General features: G+C 36.7%; 1 protein-coding gene across 1 annotated transcript; it reads right to left on the reverse strand.

Annotated features, from left to right (window-relative positions):
* Window positions 1–8: 8 nt before the first annotated feature.
* Window positions 9–9,866, reverse strand: LOC124154371. The gene is made up of 6 exons (XM_046528054.1): window positions 9,752–9,866; window positions 6,057–6,163; window positions 4,186–4,310; window positions 2,764–2,915; window positions 1,389–1,545; window positions 9–321 (listed from the first exon to the last, which is right to left on the reverse strand). The coding sequence occupies exons 1-6, from the start codon at window positions 9,780–9,782 to the stop codon at window positions 192–194; spliced, it is 702 nt and encodes a 233-aa protein (XP_046384010.1). The 5' UTR covers window positions 9,783–9,866; the 3' UTR covers window positions 9–191.
* Window positions 9,867–15,980: the final 6,114 nt, after the last annotated feature.

Genomic DNA, 15,980 nt, shown 5'->3' on the forward strand with positions numbered 1-15,980 from the left:
AATACTTAAAAATATTTTCAACAAAAGGTGCCACTGTTCCATTTGTATAATTTCACGGCCAACTTATGGTTGATGTGAAGCATGTTTCATTCAGCGTTCTTATGATTCAAACAAAAGAATTCACAATTTAAAATAGTTCGTATTCACTCATAAGCGCGGTTTATTTCATGTCCGTCGATTTTCGGGGAATTTTATGGAAGGTATTTCGAACATATTGTTTCCTTTGGCCATCTGGCTTTGAGCGTCTTCACTGCATTCTTCATTACCTCCGAGCACATCTCTCCCATTTCTTCAGCGCATCCCAGAAAATCAAATATATGCCTGGAATGATAAATTACAGCCGAGATCAGTTAAGGAACGTTGAAATTGTGTAATGCCTCGCTCAATAGTAAATTTATGAGCGTAAAAAACCCCTATGGACGTTTATTCTGGTCCTCTCGTTGCTGAGGCCTAGGTTGTTAGGTCGCTAAGATTCAGTTGAAATAAACCAGCCGCATGTTGATAATGCCGCAATGGAAGCGAAATCGGAAATTGGAGCGAAATCAAACGATTTCTTCCCCAATCGGAGTACGCGTACACAAACTTTTTTATGCAGCAGAGAAAAGTTTTTTTTTTTTTAATTAAAAGTTCTAAATGAAATTATACCTCTTGAATTCGAAAAGCATTCCCAAAATATCGTATCACTCGCAGTTTTGGTGAATATCATACATTCCGCCAACATCGATTACACATATGTAGGTAAATAGCACCTATATAGTGAGTGAATTATGTTGAAGTAGAATTTAAAATTAAATAAACAGTATATTGAAGTATGCACGCAGCAAACAGATGTAAATATACACAGGAAATACTTTCTGCCTTATATTAACTTAAAATTTTTACATTGTGGTTTCTTTGTTGTCATGACATGTAGATCCTTCTTTTCCCCTTATGGGGCATATCTGTTTGCTCATACAGCAGTATTCGTTAATCATTCGAACTTGCCAATTTTTCTTGTGTCGTCGTTTCATTCCTTGATAGTCTGATGGAAACTTTCACAGTTTTTTTACACTTGCCGTTTTAAGTATGCATAAAAAATTAACATAGTTTATTATCATTAATTAAAAATTTGTGCTATTTTACGCGAATTCTATGGGTAATACGATTCTTTTAGTATCGTTTTCGTATTCCGGAGGTCAAAATACATTCCGAACTACTTTTCGGCAACTAATAATATGTGATACTTTCAGCAGACAGCTGCAAAGCTGGGAACTGTAGTTTGAAAACAAAAATGTGATATTTTAGCGTAGCGTAACCTTTTTGAAAGAGGTTTGCATGACCTGGCAATGAGGTTTAACCAGAATAAACGCCCGGGTTTATCAATTTCCTCCAATCTCAGACATACTTACTGGCATATGCTCGCTTTGGTGAAGCGGTCATCCCTCGGATCAGGAAACTCGCAAATTACAGATTCATCGACGACGTCCACTCCGCCAAGACGCGAATGGCACTTCTGGCTTTTCAATGTTCTTTCCATGCATTCCACTTGATCTTCTCCGAGGATTGCTAAGCATGGAAAATTTTCAGAATGAGAAATACAGATCTTAACATTAGATGTGATATGAAACGATGAACTGCCCTTCTACCTACAAAGCACAGCCATTCCATGCTATTCATTTAACAAGAGGGAATACTCAAAATTACTCCTGAATATAAGGGTCCGAGTTCTACGGCATTCAATACAAAGGGTATGGTCACCCCCTGCCAAACACCCTAGAGGTGGCTACCAGGGTATTGTGTCAATGTAAAATGAAATGCCCCACAAGCCGTAACGTGTTACGCTCGTCCGTTTTGCCCCGACCCGGGTTTTATAGCACTGGTTTAGGGGTATGAAGCAAATGACCGCTGGGATCGAACACAGCCTCTCAACCGGCATTATAAGTAGTTAAAATAATTTAATCTAGCATTATATGGATTCTAGATATAATGAAAATAAATCCGTATACATTTGATCAGGAGTTTTGAAATTGGATACATTCGTTTGCTTACCGAAATTAAGAAATTCCTAAGCAGTCCACCCTTAATAATATCTCAATAGAACGGATTACACTACCAAATATTATGTTTGATTTATTATCTAACGAGAGTAATATGGGCTATCACAGAATTTTACTCTTGAGCGCCAAATAATTTCGTCCCTAGAGCTGTTTGAATCTTCAACTTGAATATTGTGCCAAATTTTTTTCCGCGATTTTTAATTTTCAATGATATTTATAATGAGATGCTCTTTAAGCAGTTGTAGCGCACGCCCGTTTTCGTCGACCAGGGTTTTACTGTATTCGTTTGCGGGGATGGAGAAAGTGATCGCAGAGACCAAATAGAGCCTTTCAACCAGCAAACGCTGACGCTCACTCACACAGGCTAATAATGAATTAACCAAAAAGAGCTGAACAAGACGTAAATTTGGATATGTGGTGTGTGTTTTCATCGGGGACTCTTAATTTTACATGGCTAGTATTAATGTTTTGAATTTCGGTCGTTAAATTATATTACTTGCAATAATCCTGTCATTTTATCCTCTGTAAAGTTGCATTAAAGATTACATTTATTCTAATACGCATCGCGGAATGGACCCTCTCCTAGCGCGAGATCAGTTTCTATTCTCTGGTTATGATACGTATTCGTACGATACGCAGTTAGTGCTGAACATGTAATCATTACATATAGTGCGCATTACATCAAAAACTTCATTGAGGAGTAAACTTCGATAGAAATAATCCTTACCACTGAGTATTTGGCTGTTGTTTTCGCAAAGTATGGCTATAGATTCTACGATCATGCCTGTTGCGAACGGAACCATTAACTGCGACTTATTCGTGAATGTCTGTACCATATCCGCAGTATCTCTGATAACACCGATGATTGATTCCTTTTTCCTGAAAAAAAGATGGAGTGATGATAATAATTATCGCATTCAAAGAGTCATAAAGTCAATGTTTTACTCTCTGCAAAAAATCTTTGATCATGATTGTGGTGACGTTTCAAAAACAATTATCACCCATTAAAGTGATGGATATGACTCTTTAACTTTCAATTACTATGTTCATTCACCTGTCCTTGAACTATATTTTCCCTTAGACCCCCGTGTCCCATAAGGTAATCGAGGGAATTATTCCATATTCTATTCAAGGTTTTCAAAACTTTCCAACCTTTCTTAAAACTTCCTCATCACTCACACCATCTATCCATTTGATCGTCATCACTCTTCCATAGCACCACATTTCGGAAGCATCCAACCTTCTATTCTTCGCTGCTGTAATTTCCCATTGCTACAATAAAGAAGCCCCACTACCATTAAGATGCATGCCCCAAATGTATGTCCTAATAAATTGCTTCCTACCTTCAGCCCTTAAATTTCCAACCGTAAGACTCCTTCCTCTTTTTGAGAAATGACCTCTTTGTTTGGGCTATTTAACTGACCATCATAGGCCACCTGACTACACAAGGTGTAGAACTCCTTCATCTCTTCATGCTTACTACTGCTAAGTTTATGACCAGATGCATAAGAGGGAAAGTATCCCTTAAAAGTATCACAATTACAGAGATTCTGGTGTGTTTATTAATTCCGGAGAACTAGAAATTAACGTTTAGTTAAGTGAAATAATGAAACTGGATACCATTAGCAACTCTAAACATTGGTTTGGCCCCGATGAGGAGCGCATCGACGATGACAAGAGGCGTAGTAGGCATGGATCAAACGAATCAGCAACTGCAGAAAGGCATAATGTCCAAGTTGGACGATTTTTCTTTTTGTTTCTTAAAATTGTTGCTATGCGTGAAACTCAACGTTTCCTACTGAAAGGAAACATGCTAATAACACCGAGCGCAAATGTTTCCTTTTAGTAGGAAGCGTTGAGTCTTGCACCTACCAACAACTTAAAGAAGAAAAAAGAAAGATCGTCCAACTTGAACATGATGCCTTTCTGCAGATAGCGTTTCTAATAAGCAGCAGGACCCTGGTATGAAGATAGTTGAGATTGAGACGTGACTCATGTTGTGGTCGCATAGAAGCAATTTATGGTTGGAGATCATAGGAAGGGGGGATTGCTTTGGTATGTGATCTGTGTTTATTATATTATTATTAATATTGTTTGGAAAATGTTATAATGTTGTTCAACCGACTAGAAAAATTTCAATATTTCTGACCTGCACAAATGTACGGGATCGAGGAGCTTCGTGTCGTTGGGAGTTTGGTCTGCTGCTCCTTCAAGAAATAAGGATTCTAAATTAAACCCATCCATAATGCAGTGAATCATGAGTTCCCTTGGCAACTGAAAAATAACATTTTCAAATCAGTTATTCTTGATGTACACGCAGCGCATGTTGATAACAAATTTTATTGCCCCAATAAGTCGAATAATCACTGGCCCCAACCGTGGGAATAAATGCAGGCTATAACCACTCTTTCATATTACTATGAAAGGCTCCTGCTTGAGGGGATGTATTTTTTCCCATTTGGAGGTGCGGAAGTCATTTGCCTCTCAGCATCAAACTTTTATGACTCAGACGTAACCAATCTATTTCTGATGATTCTCTTAATTGACTCAAAATTCTTCATCAAATACTTTTATTATTAGTTCATCATAAAGCGCGATCACCTGTGCTAAGAAAAAACATGTTTGCTTGGGAATGCCGTTTGAAATAAATGTGAACAAAGGCCGTGATCTTTTTCTTTTTATTATCTTGGGATTAAGAAGCATATTCTAGAATGAAATAGAGGTGACGGGCAAGAAACATGCAACGTTAAAAAGAATTTAAACTGGTCAACCTATTTTTCGTAGTAAGTGCGCGTGAAATATCACTGTTATTTCGTTTGTTATCCTTGTAACTTACAGGTCAAAAAGTCACTACTACCACGCCACATTTTTTGGTAAATATCCTCTTCAACATCGTTATTTTGTGAAAACGTGAAATGCTCAAGTGATGCGATAGGTGTTTCTTCCACTCTAAAAGCACTGAGGTTTAAAAGTTATAAAAAGAATGCTGGAAATCGAAGCCGTGAAAATGATTTCAAATCAGTGAACTAATTTTAGAGCTGAAATTTTAATTAGACGATTCAATGCCGCACAAAGAGAGAAAGAATATTATATATAACATGATTTTAGGTTTTATTTTTTAGAGAAATTTGACAGTATGCCAATTATTTGAGTTTAAATCAGGTACTTTAAATTTTTTCACATATGCGATTCATAGCGTACTATACCTATTTATTTGAATTGCAACTTTTTCTGGATAACTTTATGTGACTTAATTTAGCTTTATTTGACACATAGTACCAACACATCATCAAAATTGACTTAGGTTCTGCAGGGTGGATCTAAAAAAAAAAAAGGCACACAAAATGGGTGAAAAGCAAGTATAATAGTGGTAGGAAAATACCGGGGGCTATGCTTAGATTGCTTGAGTTATTATGGGAAGAAGCCTTTAAGAGCCACTCGAACATATCGTTCTAGAACCGTGCTGTATTTCTAGATCCAGTAGAAACGATTTAATAACGAAGGAATTGGTATAGGAATGATATGGTATTAAAGGACTTAAATGAATTCTCGGTGGAAATCATGAGTCGAATCACCTCAACGCGTACCGTGTTTTCTTTAAACGGCTGGTGTCCTACAACCTCCGCCACTCATCTTTGGAGGCTGCTTGCGATGTAATTAATACGTCGATGTAGATTAGCGGATTTTTCGAAACGTCGGTGCTTTTAAAAAATTATATGAATTGCTAACTAAAGAAAGGCTTCATGTTCAATTTGGGCGATTTTTCTTTTTTTTTCTTTAAGTTTTTGCTGGGTTTAGGACTCAAACGTTTCCTACTAAAAGGAAATGTATCAGCTCGCTTTTATTAGCATGACATATTACCTTTATTTTAAGAAACGTTGAGTTTTGCCCCTATGAACAACTAAAAAAAAAAAAAAAAGAAAATTACTCCAACTTGGACATGATGATTTTCTGCAGTTAGCGATCCATATGTTACCAGATGAAAAGAGCGAGAAAAATATTTTTGCAATCAATACTTACTTCGGCGGCTTTCTTACATTCCCGAAACTCGATTGTTGCCGGATCTGTATTGTTAGCATCACCAGGCGAGCCGCAAATCACCAGAGTGGGAGATACTAAAAGCAAACCTGTGATGAAAGCAAAGTCTAATTTTAACCTTTATTGGTAGAATATCATTTATCATTTGAAGCCAAGTTTACGCGTTGAAGTTGACTTTCATGGTAGTTGATCAAAACTGATTATAGCTATTATCGACGCAAAAGGGTCCTAACAATGCCAATGCCATTCACGATGGCAGGGGCAACAAGAGCGGGTAAAACCAGTAAAGTTAGTACAAAATCTTATCCTGACACTTTTCTTCTTCCTACAAAGACTGCTTTTCAAACTCGTACACTATCAACTAAGAGTATTAGAGACATTTACAATATGAGAGCATAAAAAAACAATAAAAAAGGGGGTTCGCTGTGAATCGCCAAAATACTTTCTTTCTGTATAAACTCAAGGCTGAAGTTGGACGAATCAACACGTATCATTTGCAACAAAAAGGACGAGCTAAGCGGACAATAAGGAGAGGTCAGTGGCGGATCCATATGGGGGTGCGGGGGCGCGCGCCCCCCTTCAAGGGCCGCCTGTATTGCCAAATATTGCCGAACCACAATCATAACTTTTTTATAGTATTGTATTGATATGAGTATCCAACGAAATGATCGCTGGATTCTTCTCATAATGGAAAAATCTGTCAATTTCGTTGGTAAATCAAGTAATGGTTTCACTAGTAGTGGGCCCCATTGCTACAATGGCAACACAGGTATTCCCCTACCCCACCCTTCCACCCCCTATCCCCTCTCCGGGTGATCGGGCGTATCGATTGAATTATTGGGTTCCGGCCCCGGTGTGTTGTATCCTTCAAAGGGAATCCCTCATTCATTGTCTCGATATGAGTATAATCACTTTCATTGAAACTTTATTAAATATTGCGGGTGACTTAATTGTTTTTATTGTGATAAAATTAAAGGCAACTTAAGATATCTTTGGCGCCCCACCCCCTTGATTTTTGCTGTATCTGTTACTGGGAGAGGTATAGACATTATGTCAGAGGTAGGAGGATACCGGGGTCTGGGAAGAGGCAGAAAGAAAATACGGGTTCGGAAGATAAATATTTCCATCTCCTTGTCTTGGTGAGGATAATGAATAAAATTTTGTATTACCATTCAGATCGAGCGAATAGTGAAATATCGAAATGTAGAGAAACGATTTCATGTTATAATTGTGATTGTGACAGCACGAAAACGAATTGTGTACTCTGAAGGTGTAGTTTACTCGTTTTATTGCAATTATGGATAGGAATACTGTTTAGATATACTCATTATTCTAATTCTAATATTATAAAAAAATAACCTGTAACTATGTTCTTTTCCTGCGCGGGTAAATGATCATTTGCCGTTAGAATAATTTGCTGGAAAACATAACTCCATGGTACGCGCCTCAATTTAAAATGTAACTTACGCTTAAACGACTATTCATCTTGGCTGCCCTCCCGTATTTTTTGCGTGTATTAATAGGTCTCTACTTGCCGGAAGAGAGGGTTTAGCGATATGCATCTTGCCCGCGGGCCTTAGTTTTTGGTGACCCCTTTTATCAGATTTCTCGCGAGTTGATAGTTTTTACTAGCACTCGCCTTTATTCACGCTAATGTTATCCTTTCACTGGTATGCTCGTAACCACTTCATTCACATTGAAGTTTATCTTGAAAAACTAAAAATAATTCAAATTATTATCCTCTTCTTCACAACCTCACAACCTTTCTCCCAACTCAATTATTTTTCCTCAGAACTAAATAGAGCACGGGAAGACTCCCTCGTTTAATTATGGTGCATATATGAATAAATCATCACATTTCCCACGGTATGGCTAAATTTACAATACATGATGTTCGAATCGCACCGCGTCGACGGCGATCCTCCACACTACGTCATACAAACGAAACTATCGCATCTCTAAGGTACTGATATACGACCGAGGTCAATGAACTCAAAGCAATGGATGGCTAGCGAGTGCTCGCGTTTAGTAAAATACTGCTGTACGACTCGACGCGAGCGGAAGATATGTATGCATAAATTTGTTTTGCGCAGAAAATACTTGCAATTCATCTGCAAATCTATGAATTTCACCACTGAATCAAATGGAAAAACAATATAAATTTGCCGGCTTCGGTGACGGCGGAGTAAATTCCTCGCCTGCCAAACTTGAGGTCGCAAGGTCGAGTCCCGCTTGGACAAGTTGCCCCTATCCAGTTAGATCGTTTACGTGTAATTGTTAAATTAGTTTAACACCGCAATGTAAAATAGGCAACATGTCCTGTATTCCGTGGTATGAAAATAAATAAAAATAAGTAAAATTGAATGATTTGAATAGCTTCAGTTTCTTGCGACTAAAACCCAGATTTTTTTTCCAATTATGTGATCGTTTTATATATTTAAAGTTTTAAATTTTTTCGCCAATATTATGCGACGCGAGTAGTACTTTATGTAACGTTTATTCTATCTAACTTTATCTAACGCCACAACTTAATAGTTAACTGGAAAATCAGATTGAAAGCATGGTCCATTTTGAAAGGGAATAAACTATCGTCTTGGATAAAAGTAATTAATCTTCTAAGTCGCAACCTCATCCGAAATGATGCAATGCCTGTTTTTTTCCGGCGAACGATGGCAGTGAAGATCTCTCTTAGGTTTCACACTAACGACTTTACGATGTGCAGCTCGCCCGTCGTCCTAAGGGATTCAGATATCCATGGAGGTCCAGAAATCCATGATTCATACTGGATTCATCATTGAATTCCCGAATCCATGAGGACGAATTCTCGTCCAATTGCACATCGACACGTCGCGACGAGACGAAGGGAGATATGGAAATTACCTAGATTGAAACCACAGAAATCTTCAACGTCATCCTAAATGTAAAAGAATTCTAAGCTGCAAAAATTTTCCATGCATTTAAATGGAGCGCAACTCTGGAGGTCCTTGTCAAGGCCGTTTTATACGGAGCATGTGATTGTGCATATGAGAACTACATTAATTTCTCATGAAGGCATCAAATCGCAAGTATGCACGAACAAAATTAGAACAGGCTCTATTTTGCCACCTTAAATCCATGCATTCTCGCATGCGTTGTAGCAAATTCACCGCTTTACACAATGCAATTTTGACTGCGAGGTCGTGACCACGCCAAATTTTGCAATTACGGGACCCGTGTAAAACGGCCTTTAAGAGTCCAGATGCGCAATTTCTTAGCCTCTCTTAGGAATGGGATGTTAGCATTTCATTTTTTACAGTTCAGTGACCATGATTCACAATGTATTAGCTAATGCACTAGTACCAAGTATTCTTTAGCATGTGGATTCGGGGCTAGTGAACGATCGTTTGACTAGAGTTTAGGCACTCGATATGTATCCAGCCGCAGGCGATTGAAATCTGACGAAAGTGAAAGCGATTAAGCCTGCCTCTATGCTTAACTATACCCTTTCCTTCATTTCTGTGTGACTCCGAGTTGGAAAATATCTATTACCAATGCTTGGAACAATAGAGGTGTGTGAATTACTTTATAAGCTATGTTGACATTGTACTTGCGTTTTTATCGATTAATGTATTCATGAAATTAATCATTTTACTATGAATTGAGAGCTAAATGGTAATATTAAAATACAGAATCCTTACCGAAAATGATTAGGCGAGTAGCGGAAGCCATTCTTGTTGGTCACTATGAACTCCGATAAGTGCAAACGGAACACTACGCAGACTGACTCACTTACGAAGGATAAGAATATACTGTTCCTGTCTCACTTCTTTCAGCACGAAAGCCATCCCTTCGTGTCAAAATCTTGTATCTCATCATCTTATTATCAAAGTTCTCAACTTTGGACTGTGAACTCACTCTCCAAAAAAAATACAGAAATTATTGCCAATCGAGTTAAATCAATGGTAAATAAGTTAAACTGTTAGAAATTATGAGCAGAATCTTTTAGTTGACGGCAATATAGAGACTTTAAGCTTCCAAAAAAAGTGTTAGACCTACATTATTTGAGCACTAGGGAAGAGGGAAAATAGTTTTTTTCTCTTTGATGTCCTCTCTCTCCAAGTGAACCACGGATATCTTGTCAATGAGCATAAAGAAAATATAGCAAAATAATGTGAAATCCGGTCAAACAATTTAACTTTTTTTGGTATGAAGTACTCAAAATCTATTTCACCAATCTCTATTGCCTTCACGAAGCTCTGAATTTGACCATATGTTTTCTATAATTAAATTATGGGGCATCATTTAATGATCGTTCACGAATTATCGGCGTCATTGCAAATCCATTCGTGAGCATTTATATACAATAGGGAATGAAGTGTAATAACTCCAGCCCTGGACTTCACCTATATCATCGCTCTCCTATATTCTCCCTGCAACTCCACAATAACAAATTACCGCTTTCCAACCCATGTCTCTTTAATCGTTTTCTCTTGAATTTTTTGAGTATATTTAATCGTTTTACTTTCATGTTTTGTTTTTATCTATATTAAATACTATTGTTATTCACTACGTTAACCGTCGAAACCATGGTAGTAATATAATAATAAATTCTGTCGATATGCGAAGTTTAAGGTAATCAATCAAAATGCTCAGCAAATTCGCCAGTGTCGCCGGAAACGAATGGCCTTTGTGCTGTTTTGTCTGGTAAGTTTGTAAATGAAAATAAATAGATGCGAGGCCCGAAAGTGATCATATTGTCAACAGCCATTAATTGCACTCACTGCAAATATTGCGCTGTTCGTAAAATTTTAATTGCAAGTTAAAATATTTATAACTATTGATGTTAAAAGTAAATAATTTAAAACAATATGTAAGCCACCTCAGTAATTTTTGTCTGTGCACATATTCAAGTTCATACACATGTTCATAACTTAATATTCTTCTTCAAATTCAGGACAATTGTAAAATGCCTTTGCACAAGAACTCGTTCTCATGGATTCGGGAATTCAATGATGAATCCTATATGAATCATGGATATCTGGACCTCCATGTATATCTGAATCCCTTGGGACGACGGGCGAGCTGCACATCGTAACGTCGTTAGGAAATATGCAGGACATTACTCACAATCAGTGTGAAATCTAAGAGAAATCTTCACTGCCATCGTTCGCCGGAAAAAAACAGGTATTGCATCATTTCAGATGAGGTTGCGACTTAGAAGATAAATAACTTTTATCCGAGACGACAGTTTATTCCATTTCAAAATGGACCATGCTTTCAATCTGATTTTCCAGTTAACTATTAAGTTGTGGCGTTAGATAAAGTAAGATAAAATAAACGTTACATAAAGTACTACTCGCGTCGCATAATATTGGCGAAAAAATTTAAAACTTTAAATATATAAAACGATCACATAATTGGAAAAAAATCTGGGTTTTAGTCGCAAGAAACTGAAGCTATTCAAATCATTCAATTTTACTTATTTTTATTTATTTTCATACCACGGAATACAGGACATGTTGCCTATTTTACATTGCGGTGTTAAACTAATTTAACAATTACACGTAAACGATCTAACTGGATAGGGGCAACTTGTCCAGGCGGGACTCGACCTTGCGACCTCAAGTTTGGCAGGCGAGGAATTTACTCCGCCGTCACCGAGGCCGGCAAATACATATTGTTTTTCCATTTGATTCAGTGGTGAAATTCATAGTTTTGCAGATGAATTGCAAGTATTTTCTGCGCAAAACAAATTTATGCATACATATCTTCCGCTCGCGTCGAGTCGTACAGCAGTATTTTACAAGACGCGAGCACTCGCTAGCCATCCATTGCTTTGAGTTCATTGACCTCGGTCGTATATCAGTACCTTAGAGATGCGATAGTTTCGTTTGTATGACGTAGTGTGGAGGATCGCCGTCGCCGCGGTGCGATTCGAACATCATGTATTGTAAATTTAGCGATACCGTGGGAAATTTGATGATTTATTCATATATGTACCATAATTTAACGAGGGAGTCTTCCCGTGCTCTACTTAGTTCTGAGGAAAAATAATTGAGTTGGGAGAAAGGTTGTGAGGTTGTGAAGAAGAGGATAATAATTTGAATTATTTTTAGTTTTTCAAGATAAACTTCAATGTGAATGAAGTGGTTACGAGCATACCAGTGAAAGGATAACATTAGCGTGAATAAAGGCGAGTGCTAGTAAAAACTATCAACTCGCGAGAAACCTGATAGAAGGGGTCACCAAAAACCACGGCCCGCGGGCAATATGCAGATCGCTAAACCCTCTCTTCCGGCAAGTAGAGACCTAATAATACACGCAAAAAATACGGGAGAGCAGCCAAGATGAACAGTCGTTTAAGCGTAAGTTACATTTTAAATTGAGGCGCGTACCATGGAGTTATGTTTTCCAGCAAATTATTCTAACGGCAAATGATCATTTACCCGCGCAGGAAAAGAACATAGTTACACGTTATTTTTTTATAATATTAGAATTAGAATGATGAGTATATTTTAACATTATTCCTATCCATAATTGTAATAAAATGAGTAAACTATACCTTCAGAGAACACATATCGTTTTCGTGCTGTCACAATCACAATTATAACATGAAATCGTCTCTCTACATTTCGATATTTCGCTATTCGCTCGATCTGATTGGTAAGAAAAAATTTTTTCATTATATCCCAATAATTCAATTGATACGCCCGATCACCCGGAGAGGGGATAGGGAGTATTGAGAAGAGAATCGTCGCGATTCAAATAGCTGTAGGGAATACTGAAGATCAGTCTGGAGGTGAACGTAAACATCAGTTTATTCTGATCAATCCATCAACATCTGCGTGTGATGGAAGCGACGAAGTCCAAGATAGTGAATCCGATGGCGACTTTGGCGTGATAGCAAATGCACAGCTCTATCCAACAAAATGCAGCTGTCCTTTTATAAGGTAAATTCCAAATAAACCAGACAAATTTGGAATCCAGTACTGGGTTTTGACAAATGTGAAATGAAAATACAGCCTAAATGAATTTCCATATGGTGGCAAAGATGATTATTGGCCATCAAATCAAGCGTTGGGGAAATAAATAGTTACTGAAGTGACCGTAACGTACAAGAATTCAGGAATAAACGTAACTTCTAACAATTATTATCCATCCATCCAGCCGGCAGGAAGTCATAAAAAATGGAAAACTTCTCTTGCATGGACGATCTGAAAAAAACAGGTGTGACGCACGAATATCCATGACCCCTAAAATAGCCATGTAATCCATTCAACGCCAGTGTTCAAAAATACTTTAGGCCATACTCTTACGTAGAATCAGGCAAATTAGAATAATAATGTACTTTCACTCAGCAGCATGATCTCAGACGACACTATTTCCGAAACGAATAAAAGAATACCAGAGACCATCGTATTTCATAATAAAAACATAGCGGAAGTAGATATGATGGATAGCATGTATCAATTTATTTACACGTCTCCAAATCCAACAGCCATATCTCCACGGGCAGAAAAAATAAAAAGGTGCCAAATACCATCAAATTGAATCATTGCACCAATTTCCTTTCCATTTTCCAATTCCTTTTCATGTGCAAACGGCTGGTGTCCTAACACCCCCTGCCACACGCTTTTAAGCGGCTTGCGGGTTAGTGTGTAGATTTAGATGTAGATGAATGAATCGTCCAATGAACGCATTCAGCGCAAAAAATATTTTATGGAAACAGCGCTGAAAAAATACTGTCCGTCTGAGATTTAAAACAAAGTAATGTTTTAAAAATTTTAATGCAAATTTTGTAAACCTAGTACCCCTATACAACTTTTGTATTGAGTGTGTGTATTTTCATTATTTGATTTACAATCGACTACTACATACGGTTTAATTCATGATTCTTTAAAATAATTGTTATTAACTAATGCCAAAGGTGGAAGGCAATTTTGGAAGAATATTAGCATTATCAGGGGTAAACAAGTCAATAAAAATAATGATGACATGATAATAAAACACCTTTGTAAGGATAAAGACATTACTAGTGTATGTAATGAATTTGTATCTAATTATACACATGGCATAAATAATTTAAAAAGTAAATGTTCAAATAAGCTATGGAAGTCATATCCAGAGTCAATGATAAATAGTATGCATCTACCAGAACCTACCAATTCTGATATTGCTAATATTATTACAAAGTTAAAAAACAAGGCCTGTGGAGAAGATAAAATTAGAATTAAGGATATCAAAAGTCAAAAGGCTTTAATACCAGTCTTGACCGCTCTTGTAAAAAATAGTGTTAATGAAGGTATTGTTCCACAAGGTATGAAATTAGCCTTAATTAGACCAATATATAAGGATGGCACTTTTACTGACATGAATAATTATAGACCTATATCAATCTTGTCATCTCTCAGCAAAGTCCTTGAAAAATATGTAGCTGCTCATTTAACTAACTATGTATCTAAATACAGACTTATAAATAAAAATCAATATGGTTTTCAGAAATGTAAGGGTACAAGAGGAGCTCTTGAAACTTTTGCTGACATTGTGAACTCTTGTCTAAACAAGAACAAGTATGTAATTGTTTCTTTCATAGACTACAAAAAAGCATTTGATACTGTAAACCATGAGATACTATTACAGGATCTCCAACAATTTGGAATAAGAGGAAATGTCTTAGATTGGTTTAAGAGTTATCTGTCAAATAGAAAAGTAGCAGTCAGGATTAATAATGTTCAGAGTAATTTCATGATTACTCAGTATGGAGTACCTCAGGGATCAGTACTGGGACCTATATTGTTTAACATTTATGTGAATGGAATATTTAAAGCAATTAAGTACGGTAAAATTCTACTTTATGCAGATGATGTGGTTATAATTACAAACCATAAAGATTACACTCAAGCAGTAAATTACATGCAAGAAGATCTGCAAAACATAGCTGCATGGTCTCACGATCACGACCTAACAATAAATCCTAACAAAACAAAAGTTATGCAAATTACTAATGTAGGATTTAAGATTACTCCCATTATACTCTATATGCATGACCACAAATGTCTACATAAAAAGGGCCTTTCTAGCACTTGTAACTGCACTCCTCTGGAACAGGTTACACATTACAAATACTTAGGTATAACCATTGATCAGTATTTGAAATTTGATAGACACATAGTTAAAATGAACAGTAAACTAAGTAACATTAATTATCAGATGTATCAAATTAATACCCTAGTTCCAAAGAAAACAAAGATTATAATATATCACGCACTGGTTGAATCAATACTACGCTACGGAATTACCATTTGGGGAAGTACTGCCCAATACTATCAGGACACTCTGTTAAAAACTCAAAAAAAAATACTCAAATTAATTCACGCAGGGATTGAATCAACAACAAACCATAAAAATGCAGGTATTTCCCTCAAGGGTTCTCCTGATCATAATAAATCTTTGTATGAAGAACTCGGTATACTAAAGGTTACTGACCTTTACATTTATGTGTTAGTAATTAATAATTATTTCAACAATACATTAAAGATTCACAAAGATTACAAACACTCCATGGAAATGAGAAATCTTACTCATTACTATGTACCGAAATATAATAACAACTATGGTAAAGGTGTAATGAATATTAAAATCCCAATGGCAATAAACGAGTTACCAGATAACTTGAAGAGAATAAAAACTATTAGGGAATTAAAAAGTAAACTAAAAAAGCACCTACTGGAGAGATCGTAAAACGGTTGTCTTATTATTTCTTAGATATGTTTTTGAGTGTCATAATGTAATACTCTATGTGGCTAGGGGGTATATGTATATTGTCTATGTGTTAACACTTAATAAATGTTTTGTAAAAGTAAAGATAATAATGGAACCTGCTGATAAGCTTAATGCTTAGCGGGACCATTAAAATGCAAATAATGT

The sequence above is a fragment of the Ischnura elegans genome, chromosome 2 (assembly GCF_921293095.1).
Source record: "Ischnura elegans chromosome 2, ioIscEleg1.1, whole genome shotgun sequence".
In the NCBI taxonomy this organism is placed as follows: domain Eukaryota; kingdom Metazoa; phylum Arthropoda; class Insecta; order Odonata; family Coenagrionidae; genus Ischnura; species Ischnura elegans.